Below are 13,800 nucleotides of genomic sequence, written 5' to 3'. Positions count from 1 at the left end.
CGCGCCGCCACGACGCTCCAGCTTACGCTACGTGGGGAGGCCGTGCGCAGGCGCGGGTTCCGCTGCGGCCACGGCGGTTGGATCGTTGCGTCTGCGACGGTGGCGAATATGACCCAGCAGGGCGCGGCTCTGCAGAACTACAACAACGAGCTGGTCAAGTGTGAGCGGCGCGGCCTGGTCGGGAGGTCGGGGAGCTGGGGGCCCGGTTCTGTCCGTGCGCTGGTCTGGGTCGCCGCGGCACCATCGCAGCTGCGCACTCTGGGCATCGTGTGGTTGAACCCGGAGGGGGCGGCGGTCTGCGCTCCCCGCGCCCGCCGGGCCAGGCCCTCACCGGAGCCGTCCCTGTCCCCAGGCATTGAGGAGCTGTGCCAGAAGCGGGAGGAGCTGTGCCGCCAAATCCAACAGGAGGAGGATGAGAAGCAGCGGCTCCAGAACGAGGTGAGGCAGCTGACGGAGAAGCTGGCCCGCGTCAACGAGAACCTCGCCCGCAAGATCGCCTCTCGCAACGAGTTCGACCGGACCATCGCGGAGACGGAGGCTGCCTACCTCAAGGTGAGGCTCTGTACGGCTCGTCCCGCCATCCTGCAAGCCAGGCCAGCGCGTGAGACTTGCAGCTCTGGGCAATCTGTGCCTTGCTGCTCTCTCCGGCTGGGGGCAGCATAGCTAGGCCCATGAAGGAACAAGGACAGTGGGGCTGCGTGTGGGGGCTGGCTGGTGTGTCCTGTACACCTCAACCATATGATTTTTTTTTCAGCTCTGGGCTCTGAAGAGTGTTGGTCAGAGTCAGCCCAGCCTGGCTTTGCAGGTGGGGGAGGGGCTTTGGGTCAGACACGGGAAGGAAAAATGTGCTCTGCCACCCGACTGCCAGTCCCCTCAGGTTTCCTCTTGCCTTTCCTGGGGAGGTCTGTTGGCTACAGCACCAACAACCAGGTCTAGGCATCCAAGTATGAGGGATAGGATGGGGATGTGGGACCTTCACAACAGGAGGGACAGTGACAACTTTGATTCTCTGCCCCCAGATCCTGGAGAGCTCACAGACTCTGCTTAGTGTTCTGAAGAGGGAGGCTGGGAACCTAACTAAGGCTACAGCTTCAGACCAGAAGAACAGCGGCGGCAAGGAGAGTTGACCAGGCCATGGGTGGGGCCTGTTAGCTGTGCTTACCTTAACTCAGCCCCCAACAAGTCTTGTCTTTAAAGGGTCTTTGTTCTTTATGGCAGCAGCTGCCCCCTCTGGCTATTTCAGGTGCCCAGAGGGGCATCTGCCAGCCTCTCCTGGTGTCAGGTAACAAGATAAGCCCTGGGCACAGCCCACCCAGGGTAAGGTCCCAGGCTCCATGCACATGGGCTATGGAGATGGCAGGCTGTGGGTCAGCTCTGCAAGGGGCTTCTCTAAGGTGTCCGCCCAGCTGCTGCCAGGGAAGCTGTAGGCTCAGCACCATAGGAGTCCCCTCACTCAGCCAGCAGGAGCCCAGGTCAAGCATTTGGGGCAAAGGGAGGGGGCCCTCTCTCACCCCAGAACCTAAACCTCAGGGCTCACCCCTGTGACTGTGTCAATAAAGATTGTCTTTGTAAAGACCTGTGCTGGCCTGCTGCCTCTGTGTGTCCCATGTTCTGTGTGGTTGGTGGATACCCTCAGAAAACAAAACCCTGCACAGTTGCTGTGGCTCTTCTTAGAGGGAGATGAGGGTCTGGAATGGCTTTCCCTGTGACTGCCCCACCGGCCTTGGGGACGCACAGTGAGAGTACCTACTCTGCTCAGGTCAGCCCCAGCACTTCACTTTTTCTAGCAGGGCTGCTGGTCTTCCCCCAACTCCAACACAGCACACTGCAGTCCTGCAAGCTGCTCTGTTCATGGGTCCTGCTCTCTACCACACCCTGGTGTCTGGTAAAGAACCTGGCCCAGATAGACAGCTGGTGACTCCTAAGTGTATATGCCAGCTTCTCCAGGCTCAGGTCCCTCTCAGCAAGGACTGGCTGGCTTTAGCCCCCATCCAGTCCTCAATCCCAAGTTGTGCTCAGCCTCATGCCACCACTGCTGCTGCCAGGGCCTGGCGTGCTTTCCCTGGCCACACACCAGGCTATGCCGACTTCCATCCTTATATGCACCCTGGGGTCTTCTGTCCCATCCTTGCAGCTGCAGCCACCATGGCCCAGCTGCTTGGGTTCTGGGTTGGTTTGGGAAACATATGTTGATCCAAAGAGTAGAGAGGGTGGCACCTGTGGCTCAGTGGGTAGGGCGCCGGCCCCATATAACAAGGGTGGCGGGTTCGAGCCCAGCCCCAGCCAAACTGCAACAAATAGCCGGGTGTTGTGGCGGGCGCCTGTAGTCCCAGCTACTCGGGAGGCTGAGGCAAGAGAATTGCCTAAGCCCAGGAGTTGGAGATTGCTGTGATGCCACGGCACTCTACTGAGGGCGATAAAGTGAGACTGTCTCTAAAAAAAAAAAAGAAACTGCGTGGGCAGAGTCTAGAGAAAGCTGGCTGGTTCCCCTCCAGGGAAACACCAAAACACTGACCAGCCAGATTCCTGGTTCTTGGGTCTGACTTTCCAGGAGGGACACAGACACTTGCATTCAATGTCTGAGTCTGTTTTACCTGTGGGTCATAAGTTGCCCCAGCTTTTCTGCCCTGTCATAGCCTTGCTGCAAGTTCCTGTGAGGGGGCTTTCCACACCAAAAATGGGATAGGAACCCTGTGAGTACTCTGCCCACTCCGGACTCCTCCGCTGCCCTCCCGCATCCCTGCCTTCGGTCCCCTCCCAGGCTCTTGGCCCCTCAGGAAACCACTACAGGTCCCACAGTGGCAACACTCACCCACTTGGGGTCTAGGTCCTAGATACAATGTAAGCCTGACATCTCACCACCTCCTATGCCAGCTCAGAGAGGCTGGGGGGTGGGGGTGGGCTGGATAATAGGCTATGGATGGAAGTCAGAACTTGAATCCCTACCACATTTCAAGTGGCCCCATCCCTGCAGTCTTACCCCCTTCACCTCCCACCCCCCCGCCCCAGCTAAGGCCCAAGCACGGAGGCAGAGGTGGCTTTGTCAGTGCTGTTTATTGAGTCTGTCTTCAGAGGCACAAAAAAGGTGTATGAAGTGGAGCTTAGGGTCCTGCCTGGACCAGGCACCTGGGACAGGCCTTAACCCCAGACACACCCCACAGCCAACTGGGAGGCAGGCTTGGCAGGCAGGACAGAGAACAACCTGTCGAAGAATCTGCTCACGCCCCCACCTGGTCATAGACAGGTCACCCCCTTGCAGGACTCTTGCCCTCCCCCACCTCTGCTCTTCTTGGAGCCTCCAAACCAGGGCCAGGGAGGAAGATCCAGACAGACCCAACCCTAAAAACAGGAGCAACCCTGGCTGCTTCCGAGGCCAGCATGGCTGTGAGGACCCAGGAGGACAGGGTGGGACAGCACCGGCAGGGGGTGGGGTGTAGAGTCGGGAGCTCCTCAGTATGGCCTGGCTCCTGGGGGCCTCCACTGAGCTCAACCTTGGCCGTCCTGGTCAGAAATGGAGGGCAGGCTCACTGCGAAAGTCTGCAAGGTCCTTCTGACTGGCAGGTGTGAGCTAAGGGAGGGCACAATGTAGCCACAGGGCTCATTGGTGTCAGATAACCCCCACCAGTCACCACAGGGGCACCCACCCTCCTGCTCACCCCGCTCACCATGGGCTCCTTGGATGGGGGCTCCACCTCACTCAGGGCCTGCTCTGGGGTCTGCTCCTGCCACTTGCCATAAGCCACAGAGTGCTTTGGGGTGTAGCTGGATAGGCCTGTGGGTGGCAAGAGCAGACACATGGACATGAGGCCTGGGCCCCAATCTCCCAGCTGCTCACCCACAGGTGGGCACTCACCTGTGCTGCCCTCCAACAGCCGAGGGCTCTCAGGCCCCACACTGCTCACAAATGTGGCACGGGGCAGGAAGAGCGCAAAGGGCTTCTCCTCTGAACTGGACACCTCCTCCTCCTCGTTGTCCTCCTCTTCATCATCATCCTCTTCCTCCACTTCCTCCTCTTCCTCCTGCACTAAGGAGCTCTCAGAAGGGTACTCAAATGTGGTCTGCAGACTCTTGTCATTGAAGGAGATCTTCATCTGGAAGTGACGGACACATCAATAGGGCCCCATGGCCCAGCTGGGCTTAGTGACCTATGGGCCAGGGGTGGGGCTGCTTGGGTGAGTTGGACCCTGTGTGTAACAACACACCAGAGCCCTTCAGAGGCTGCATCAGGCAAGAGCATAAGAGCTGAGGGTACCACCAGTCAGGGACTGCCCAGGCCAGGCTGTACTAGGCAGGGGGCTAAGTTCCCAAGAGCCAAACCCCTACCAGGCCATTCAGCTGTGCTCGGCCTGGGCCCAGCAGGTCCGTAATGAATATTAGCAGCAGATAGGAGCAGCCCCACCAGAGCTCGAAATATTAAACTCTTCCTGGGCACAGGACACCAGCAGCCAGCTCAAGTTGCTCCTCCTCCCCTGGAAGAAGCCAGAGGGAGCTGCAGCAGGCCAGGGACAGCAGAGGCAGCTGAAGTGACACAAGGCAGCAGACGGCCCACGGTGGGTGGCCTGGGAGTCTGTGTCCAGGAAGGAGAGCACACAGTCCTGCCATCCTGCTTCTCCTCCCAACAGCCACACCTATGCACACGACCAAGTACACCCTGGGCCCCTTCCACCACAAATACCCTCCTCCATGGCCAGTGGAGGGACTGCTCTATGGGGCTGAGCTCAGGGCTGAGTAGTGAGGGAGATCCCCCAGGTCAAGAAAACAAGCACTGAGAAGTCTGCTCCTACCCCTCAACCCACCCTGCCCCACAGCTGTCTGTCATCCCATGAGAGGCCTGGCAGGGCAGAGGCCAGGATGGTGGGTGGGGACAGCGCCTGTGGCTCAATGAGTAGGGCGCCGGCCCCAATACCAAGGGTGGTGAGTTCAAACTTGGCCCTCGGTCAAACTGCAACAAAAAAATAGCCAGGCGTTGTGGCGGGCGCCTTCTCAGGAGGCTGAAGCCAAGAAAATTGCCTAAGCCCAGGAGCTGGAGGTTGCTGTGAGCTGTTGAGCTGTGATGCCACAGCACTCTACCCAGGGCGACAAAGTGAAACTGTCTCTAAACAAAAAAACAAAAGGATGGTGGGGTGGCTCCCAAAGCCAACAAGCACCCACCCACTGCCAATCCTCCCAGACCGAGTCTCTGGGACAGATACCCAACAGGACCCAAGGCAGGCTGTAGCTGGCAGGCTAGGGCCCCCTGCCCTAGCCCCATGGTGAATGGGGCTTCAGCACCCTGGATGCATGATGTCATCCCTGATGACCCAGAGTCCTCCAGGCCCATCCCCCACCACTGAGAACACAGGAAGGGCTGGCTGCCAGGCCTAGCCGGATTAGTGCCCTCATTAGTGCACATGACCAGCTCCTAGCAGGGAGGCTAAGGGGGCTGGGCACAAAGGCGAGGAGCCTGGCACAGCTTGGCCAGGCGGAGGGAGTGCACGGGCAGCCTCTGTCTGCCCCTAGCTAGCACCCAGGGCTCTGGTCATGTCCTGCCTCCCATGTCTCCTTGGCTGGGTTGTGTTGTGTGGGACTCACGACTCTCTCCTCCCTGAGTCCTGGCTCCCCAACCCCCTTCCCCTGTGGGTGCAGGTCAGTGGGTCACAGGACATCTGATGACTCATGTTGCAGAGTTGGGGGCAGCCTCCAGGCACACAGGCCAGGTGGGAGGGTGTGGCCAGGGCTGGCCCTGAATGTACCTGCTCATTGCCTTGAAAGGACTTTGCCCGTCTCACCGTGTACAGCAGGCAGATGGGTACTGGCTCAGCTGAACCTCCAGGCAGAACCTCCCAGCTTTCACAGGGCCCTTTTGTTCTCCCTCAACCCACCGTGCCCGTGCACACCCAGCTTCAGTTACCAAAGGGCGTCCACCCTAGACTCAGAGCTGGGAACCCGGCCCAGCCTGCCGAGATGCAGGTGTGAGATCAGCCCGCCCCACCTCTCAATGCTCCAGCACACACCTGCCTGCCTACTGTGCCCCTTGCAGCCTCAGCTCAGAGGCAACAGAACCATCCCACACAGCCCAGCCCAAGTTCCCAAGGTGACAGGACCCCAGACCAGGGATGCCCATGAGCGTCCGAATCTGCCTCTTGATGCTAGGTGCTCCCTTAGTCAAAGGTGGCCCCTGCCCAGGGAAGAACCTCTGACAATGGAGAGTGAGTCAATGCAAGAGTCATTGAGGGCGGCGCCTGTGGCTCAGTTGGTAAGGCGCCGGCCCCATATACCGAGGGTGGCGGGTTCAAATCCGGCCCTGGCTGAACTGCAAACCAAAAAATAGCTGGGTGTTGTGGCGGGCGCCTGTAGTCCCAGCTACTTGGGAGGCTGAGGCAAGAGAATCGCTTAAGCCCAGGAGTTGGAGGTTGTTGTGAGCTGTGTGATGCCATGGCACTCTACCGAGGGCCATAAAGTGAGACTCTGTCTCTACCAAAAAAAAAAATGAAAGAGTCATTGAGTGGAGTAGTTTCCAGGCCTGCTCCTGGGGTCTCCAAATCCAGAAAGACCTCTTAGACAGGCACCTGCAGGAAGAGCTGGTGGAGGAACCAGAAAAGAAAAGCTAGCGAGAAGAGACTCAGCCACCAACACCCAGAGGCATAACTGCTCCTGTGCACCTGCTATCCACCAGCACAGGGTGAAAGAGGAAGGGAGAGTGCTAGCTGGGCTTGGTGCTTGACTCTGGCAGGGAAGAGGTGATGTCACTAGGAAAAGCAGATGGCCTGCGGCACCCTCAGTACCCTCTGGGCTGAAGGTCACAGCAAGGCTGTGGGCAAGCCCAGGCTGCGGAAGCTGGGGCAGAGACTTCACTGCAGGTGAGGGTGGATGGCCTGAGTGTGGAGGACAGAGCCCTGGGGACACAGACTTGCTGAGGGGGTGGGGGGAAGAGGCCAAAGGGGAGGAGAAGGGGCAGCCAGACAGGCAGGAGCCAGGCCACTTGAAAGAGGGAGGCAGGTGAAAGGAGTGAAGGGACATCCCCAGCCACCAGGAAAACAGCCTGGGGGCACAGCTACAGAACCACAGCATTCAGCCCAAAGCTTGGCCCTAAAGGGAGAGATGGGCACTCAGATTTTGCCAGCGGAGATCTAAAGTTTGGATAGGTGCCTGGCAGCTATCCAACAGAACCATCCCACACAGCCCAGCCCAAGTTTCCAAGGTGATAGGACCCCAGACCAGGGATGTCTCCTGGCAGGCAGCCCCGCTACCTCCCATGCTGGACAAGGGCTTGATACCCTCTGCTGAGTAGCCAGCCAGGGGCAGACTCCCCTACCACTGCTCACCACCCAGACAACCCCATGGAAGAGCTGCCCCTCACCATACCCTGGGAAAAGTCCTAGCACCTACCATGTTTGCCGTGTGGGCAGCCTGCCAAGGGGCAGGAGGGTAAGGCAGGCACCCACATTTCCTGGGGAAAGCAAGAAAATGACCCAAACCAAAGGCAGGCTGAAGGGTCTAGGCAGGATGAGGCTAAGAGCTAGAGGAACATGTGTTTCACTCCAACTGTGGGCACTCACTCCCCAGCCCACTGTGCCCAAGGCCAGCAGGCTGCTTGGAATGGCTGGGGAGCCCCACACCTCAGTCCTCTCCCAATAGGCTCTCCCTGGGCAGGGAAGCTAGTTCGTGCCCAGACAGGAAGTCACAGCAAGCAAGTCATGCTGCTCTACCAGTCCTGCCCAGGCCACTTGGCTAGGCCAGGCATCATCCATCTGGACCCTCAATCCCCTCAGGCTGGCACAGAGACTAGGGCCAGGCCAGCCTGAGCCTCTCCCCACTGCCAATCCAGGGCTGGCTTCCCAGTCTCAGCCCTCCCTCCCTTCTCACCCCAACTGAGCCACAAGTGACCTCCATAGCTCTGTCCCTGGCCAAGATGGCTCCAAGCAGCAATCCTAAGCCTCAAGTCCTACCCAAGAAGAGGCAGGCTGCATAGGGTAAGAGCAGGGGTTCTAGAAACAGGAGCTCAAGCCCATTCCCGCCTCATAAGCCCCATGATCCTGCTGTTAACACTTGCTCTGCCCAGGGCAAGTACGGGAAGGGCCCACTTCATGAAGCAGCCAGGGTCAAGGGTCCAGAAGCAGGACAGGGAGAGGCAGGCAAGAGGGGAGGCCACTGGATTGACCTCATTTCCAAGGGCTCAGACACACAGGGGGCACCAAGAGGGAGCAGCATGCTGGGCCCAGCACCAGAGTTCCCCACTGGAAGCACCTCCTGACCTGGCAGTCGGAGCTGGCAGAAGGAAGCACTGAAGCCCTCACCAAGGGGAGGATGTGACAGGGAGGAGGCACAATACCAAGGCCACCCAAGGCTGGAAGCAAAGGGAAGAGAAGCCATGTCCGGTCAGAGGGAGCCTCGAGGTACAACCACCAGCCACCACCCCGAGGAAACCGAGGCTGGGGGGAGGCGGCCTCAGGCTGAGCCTAGGGCCAGCTGGGAGCTGGGGCAGTGCCCTCTAGGTGCGTCTAGTACCCAAGGAAGGCTATGCTCAGTCCCAGTAGATGGAGTAGTGTGCGGCTGGCCTTGGAATTTGCCCCAGGGCAAAAGCAAGTGTTGGAATGACCAGGAAATATCTGAGGAACATTCCAGGCCACTGGCCACAGCTGGCCAGGGAGTGAGGTTCACTAGGCTGGTCTCTGCCTTAGCTTCCCCCCAGTGAGTTTCCCAGCACCATGCCCCAGGTGCTCATCAACCATCCTGGTGAGATGTGAGCCAGCCGCTTTCTGGGGAGCTGAGAGCCCGATTCCAAGCAGGGCTGTGCCCCAAGCTGATTGTGAGGTGGGGATCCAGCCACCCCACAGTACCGTCTTCCTGCCCCTTCCCACTCACATCCTGACACTTGCTGCCTGTACAGGCCAGGGCTACAGACCACTCCAGACTGCCCCTAAGGCCTGCTAGAAGCTCTGCCTCTACCACTCTGCTTATCCCTGCTGGGCTCGCGGCCATAGGGAGCACAACCCCAACTGGAGTGGCCCTTCCCGCCAGCCTTGCAAGCAAGGTACATGGCAACTAGCTGTCCCCATCACCCCCAGGTCATTAGAGCTCCATTGAAGCCCTAGACCTGGCATGGCTCCTCAGCCCCATTTCTCTAGTTCATACGTAAGTTCCTCCCTGCCCAGGCCAGGCATCCTGGGATGGCACACTCGTGATGGTCACCCTGTGATGGTCACGCTCGGCCTCCCTGCCCCCACTGACCTTCTTTCTTGAAGAGCCAGCCTTGGTAAGACAGGACTTCTGTAGGGCCAGATAGCCACCAATCACCTCGATCTCATGCACAGTGGGATAGCGTTTCTTCAGTGTGGACCCCATGGCAGCTTGGGGCCCCAGGCAACTAGTCTCCTCTTCCTCCTGTGGTGGGGGCTCCTTGTCGGCCTGTCCAAAGCACTGCTCCTGCAGGGCCCCTGGCTTCCTCTTGGGCACCACCATGAAGGTGTTGATACTTCGGTGCTGGAGTTCTAACAGGTGCCCAGGCCTGGCAGGGTGCGGACAGTACTGGGGAGGCACACCAACCCCAGAGCAGGGCAGTTTGGCTTCTTCAGGGGCTTCCTCCTCTGAGTCCACCTCATCAATAAGAGTGACAGGCAGCCCTGGCCTACCATGCTCCGGGCCATTCTTGGCCAAGCCAGGAACCCTGAAGCTCTCGGCAGGCTCAGCTTCCACAGCAGCCAGCAGGAATGGGGGTGGAGAGGATGGCCTCTGCCACCTATCAGCCCCGCCAGTGAGAGCAGTGGCAGGCCTGGGACAAGCTTGCTCCTCAACCCCCAAGGGGTTCTTCAGGAGAGCAGATCCACTATCCCCTTCAGGCCCCAGCTTCGAGTCCCTGGCTCTGGAATCCCAGACCACCTCTCCCTTTGGCAGCTCCTCAGACTGCCTCCCCTCAGAAGAAGGGGCCCCACAGGCTTTGCGCTTGGGGATGAACAGGAAGGAGTTTCGAGAGTTCACTCGGAGGCTAGCCAGGGCACGCGCCTGGAGGTCCCCCAAGGGGATAGTCTCTATGTCTGGCTTGGGAGCTGGCCGTATCTCGAAGGAGTCATTGGCGCTGGTGGCCGCAGAGACCCACTGGCGCTGGGTAGGAGTGGCACTGGCAGAGCTGGGTTCAGGGAATGTAGGGGGCGCGTCTGGAGTGGCACTCGGGGTCCTGGGGCTGGGGGGCGCGTAGGAGGGCTCCCCCGACTCCACCTTTGGCTTCCATTCGTCCAGCCCAGGCGGGGGGCCCGCGAGACCATTGGCAGGACTGGTCCGGGGGCCGCGGGCCGCGGGCCCGTTGGAGAGCTTGCGGACGCCCGCGCCGTGCTGCAGGCCCCGGGGATGAACGGTGAAGGAGTTGCTGCCGGTCTTCTGTAGGAACTCGCTGCGCCAGGCCCCGGGGCCGGTTCCGCCGTCGCGGCGCACCGGCTCTAAATGGGCAGCGCGCTCGCCCACGCGCGGCCCGGTGAGCGCGGGTGGGTCAGTGGGCGGCGGCCGGGGCGGCGGCGGGGGACGCGGGCGGTCGGGACTCCCGCGGAGCCGCGGCACGGCCGGCGGGTCGAACTTCTCGAGCAGGCGGCTGACGCGGCCGGGCGGCGGCGGTGCTTCGTACACCAGCACCTCGGAGGCGCGGATGTGGGAGGCCCCAGCGGGAGGCGCGGTGGATGGCACGGCCGCCTCGATGATAAGGATGTTGTCCGCGCGGATGGTGCGTACGCCGGGCACATGGCGGTAGCGCTCCAGCAGCGGCCGCGCCCCCGCAGCGCTGCGCCGCCGCTCGGACTCGAGCCGCATGAAGGGGTTCTCGCGCAGCGGACCCAGGCTGTCGGCCAGCACGCACCGCTCGGCCGCGCTTGCGGACTCCGCCGCCCCGCCGCCCGGGCCCGCGCCGCCGCCCAACGCAGCCAGCTTGGCTCGCTTGCGCTCCAGGACCTCGCGTTTCCAGGCCGGCAGCGCGGTGCGCGGCCCCGGGCCCGGCCGCCCCAGACCGGCCATGCTGCGGACGCGGCCGCAGACGGCACACTGCGCGGACGGCCACGAACCTGCAGCACCTGGACTGAGGCGCGCCGCCGGCCGCCGGCCTTCGGGCCGCGGCCACGCCCCCGAGAGCCACCGCCCATTGGGCGAGGCGCTTCGGACCCGCCCCGCGCATGCCGCACCACCTATGGCAAAGCAGGTGGGCAGGCCCTTTAACTGGCCCGCGGACTGGAGAACGCTCGCTACAACCCGCCTCCTACAGAGCTTTATTGGACAACGCCTCACCAGGGCCAGCCCCCATTGGGGAAAGCCCCGCAGACACGCCCGGGCGTCTGCTGCCGCTCATTGGTGGCCACCACTTCCGCCTTTGAGCTCTTGGCCGCTGCGCTCTGGTCCCAGCTGGAGGCGGGGCCGAGCTGGGGCTGCAGGGCCTGACCGGTACTGGCCAGCAGCCTGAACTCTTGCCAGTGGGCTCTACGCCCCAGTGACCTTAGCCAGACTTGGGACTTCCTCTTCATGCCAGCACCCAGCCTACCTGTTCCCTCTGCTAAGAACGTGGTCCACGTGGTCCACGTGGTCCCTCTTCCCGTGGACAGCGCACAGGCTACACACCGGCCTCCCAGCCCAGGCCCTGCTTCCACCTGGGGTCTTCCGACCTCAGGCGAGAGAAATGCCAATTCTGGAGCCCCGCCGAGCCCTAAGGAATCAGTTTCTCAGGAACTCCTAGTTTCTTTTTCTTTTTATTTTTTTTATTTATTTTTATTTTTTTTGGAACTCCTAGTTTCTATAGGTCCGCAAACCAGATTCTGTTGCTCTAAGTGTGAGAACTTTACCTTACATCTTGCCTTTCTTGGCCCCACTAAGCATCGTCCAAATCTACAAGGGAGCACAGAAGAAGTTTCCTTCCTCCTCACAAGAGCAAGCTCACCAGGACTCTTCAATAGAGCTACAAAAGCCAGGGTGAACAAAGATCCCAGATGGCCAGGCCATGTGATCCATCTTCCACTCTATTGCAACGTTATGGCTGCTCCTCTTTCATTTGTTGAACTCCTTGCACCCCATTTCAAGACTGGGTAGGAGGGTACAGCCTTCCAGCTGACAAGTCTTGAAGAAGCCCAAGGGAGCTGAAGTCTTCCCTACAGTAGGGAAACAGTAGGGAGAATGCTTGGTACCATGGTGAGAAGGGGAAATTGGGGTACACTGACACCGACACCACTGTATTTTTATCAACTACTATGCAGTCAGCATCCCGCTTAGTAATGACTCTGACGCCACTTACCTTTCTAGAAACTGGCACCTGGGTCTCTGCAAAAACCCTGAGCAGGTTTTGGCCAGGGTGGGAGGGTACCCTTCTTAGTTCATAGGTACCATGGCAGTCTGCAACAGCCACTACCTTAACTCTGCCTTGCTCTCTTCAACATTCTATTAAGCTGGAGAAAAGAAACTTTGCATTTCAGACTTGGAAAAGCCAAGCACCTCCTCCCTTAGGGTCTTCCTCAAATCACCTTCCTATAGGATGATCATTTGTATACCAATGGGACTGCCCAATTCCGAACTACCAAATAAAACCAGAGAACACACAAAACATTAAAAATAGCATTACAAGGAAACTCATACCCAGCATTCAGCTTGTACCTTTGACAAGAGTTAATGCTAGTCCTGGGTAGGAGACATTTTTGAAGCTGTGGGACAAACAACAGCTCCAATTCGAGTATCACAATGGTTTATATGACTAAGCATCCATCCCAGGCAAAGGGGTCACAAACCTCACACCGTTAACTAAGCTGCTTCAGTAGAGCAGAAGTCAGCAAACCTGTTCTGTAAAGGGCCAGACAGTGAATATTTTAGCCCATTCATTCTTGCTAAGGACAAGTTTGTGCTCCAAGGGACTTGGCAACATCTAGATAAACTTTTGGTTGTCACAAGTGAAGGGTAGTACTGGCATGTGGTGAGTAGAAAGCCAGGGGAACTGCTAAACATCCTACATCCTCAGGCAGTTCCCGTTCCCACCATACCCACAATGAAGAGTGATCTAGCCCAAAAGGCCAAGAGTGCTGAGATTGGGAAACCTTGTGCTCTATGAGTCATAGTTACTCTGTCATCATTCTTGTTTTGTTTTGTTTTTTTTTTAATTTTTTTTTTTTTTTGTAGAGACAGAGTTTCACTTTATTGCCCTCAGTAGAGTGCCATGGCGTCACACAGCTCACAGCAACCTCCAACTCCTGGGCTTAGGCGATTCTCCTGCCTCAGCCTCCCTATCATTCTTGTTTTTAACCATTTAAAAATGTAAAAACTGGCTTGGCGCCTGTGGCTCAAGCGGCTAAGGCACCAGCCACATACACCTGAGCTGGCAGGTTTGAATCCAGCCTGCCAAACAACGACGGCTACAACCAAAAAATAGCTGGGCATTGTGGTGGGCACCTGTAGTCCCAGCTACTTGGGAGGCGGAGGCAAAAGAATTGCTTCAGCCCAGGAGTTTGAGGTTGCTGTGATGCCATGGTACTCTACCAGGGCAAAAGCTTGAGGCTCAGTCTCAAAAAAAAAGAATGTAAAAACCATCCTCCGCTTATGGGTCATACAAAACAGGCTGCAGGGCATTTGCTGATCTCTGCTCATCCCTGATCCCAAGGAGACCCACAAAAACCACACAATCGCAAGACAAGTTCTCTGGTGTCACACAAACTATTCTGCAGGTCTTCAACATGGGCCCAGGCTATTGTCTTTACGTGGGGCAGAGGCAAGTTACCTACCTCCTAAAGAAGGAAGCAGGGAGGCAGCGCCTGTGGCTCAAAGGGGTAGGGCGCCAGCCCCATGTGCTGTAGGTGGTGGGTTCAAACCCAG

At 58.8% G+C, this 13,800-nt stretch overlaps 2 protein-coding genes across 2 annotated transcripts; one reads left to right on the top strand and one right to left on the bottom strand.

Annotated features, from left to right (window-relative positions):
- The first annotated feature begins 19 nt into the window (after positions 1 to 19).
- On the top strand, positions 20 to 1,575 carry SSNA1 (SS nuclear autoantigen 1). Its single transcript, XM_053557040.1, has 3 exons — positions 20 to 160; positions 353 to 552; positions 1,020 to 1,575. Exons 1-3 carry the CDS (start codon positions 109 to 111, stop codon positions 1,125 to 1,127), a joined length of 360 nt encoding a protein of 119 aa, XP_053413015.1. The 5' UTR covers positions 20 to 108; the 3' UTR covers positions 1,128 to 1,575.
- Positions 1,576 to 3,041: 1,466 nt separating this feature from the next.
- Positions 3,042 to 11,055, bottom strand: TPRN (taperin). Its single transcript, XM_053576061.1, has 4 exons — positions 9,211 to 11,055; positions 3,854 to 4,091; positions 3,666 to 3,772; positions 3,042 to 3,568 (listed from the first exon to the last, which is right to left on the bottom strand). The coding sequence occupies exons 1-4, from the start codon at positions 10,975 to 10,977 to the stop codon at positions 3,506 to 3,508; spliced, it is 2,175 nt and encodes a 724-aa protein (XP_053432036.1). The 5' UTR covers positions 10,978 to 11,055; the 3' UTR covers positions 3,042 to 3,505.
- Positions 11,056 to 13,800: the final 2,745 nt, after the last annotated feature.

The sequence above is a fragment of the Nycticebus coucang genome, chromosome 2 (genome assembly GCF_027406575.1).
Source record: "Nycticebus coucang isolate mNycCou1 chromosome 2, mNycCou1.pri, whole genome shotgun sequence".
In the NCBI taxonomy this organism is placed as follows: Eukaryota; Metazoa; Chordata; class Mammalia; order Primates; family Lorisidae; genus Nycticebus; species Nycticebus coucang.
Note: the sequence above shows the minus strand (reverse complement) of the source record. Positions and strands in the feature narration are given on the sequence as shown.

What these genes read in the sequence shown, in the direction of transcription:
- SSNA1 (XM_053557040.1), top strand. Translation starts at nt 109, where the DNA reads ATGACCCAGCAGGGCGCGGCTCTGCAGAACTACAACAACGAGCTGGTC. An exon ending in CAACAACGAGCTGGTCAAGT is followed by an intron (nt 161 to 352) that starts GTGAGCGGCGCG and finishes CCCTGTCCCCAG; the next exon opens with GCATTGAGGAGCTGTGCCAG. An exon ending in CGGAGGCTGCCTACCTCAAG is followed by an intron (nt 553 to 1,019) that starts GTGAGGCTCTGT and finishes CTCTGCCCCCAG; the next exon opens with ATCCTGGAGAGCTCACAGAC.
- TPRN (XM_053576061.1), bottom strand. Translation starts at nt 10,977, where the DNA reads ATGGCCGGTCTGGGGCGGCCGGGCCCGGGGCCGCGCACCGCGCTGCCG. An exon ending in GCTGTTGGAGGGCAGCACAG is followed by an intron (nt 3,773 to 3,853) that starts GTGAGTGCCCAC and finishes TGCCACCCACAG; the next exon opens with GCCTATCCAGCTACACCCCA. An exon ending in CCCCATCCAAGGAGCCCATG is followed by an intron (nt 3,569 to 3,665) that starts GTGAGCGGGGTG and finishes GCCCTCCCTTAG; the next exon opens with CTCACACCTGCCAGTCAGAA.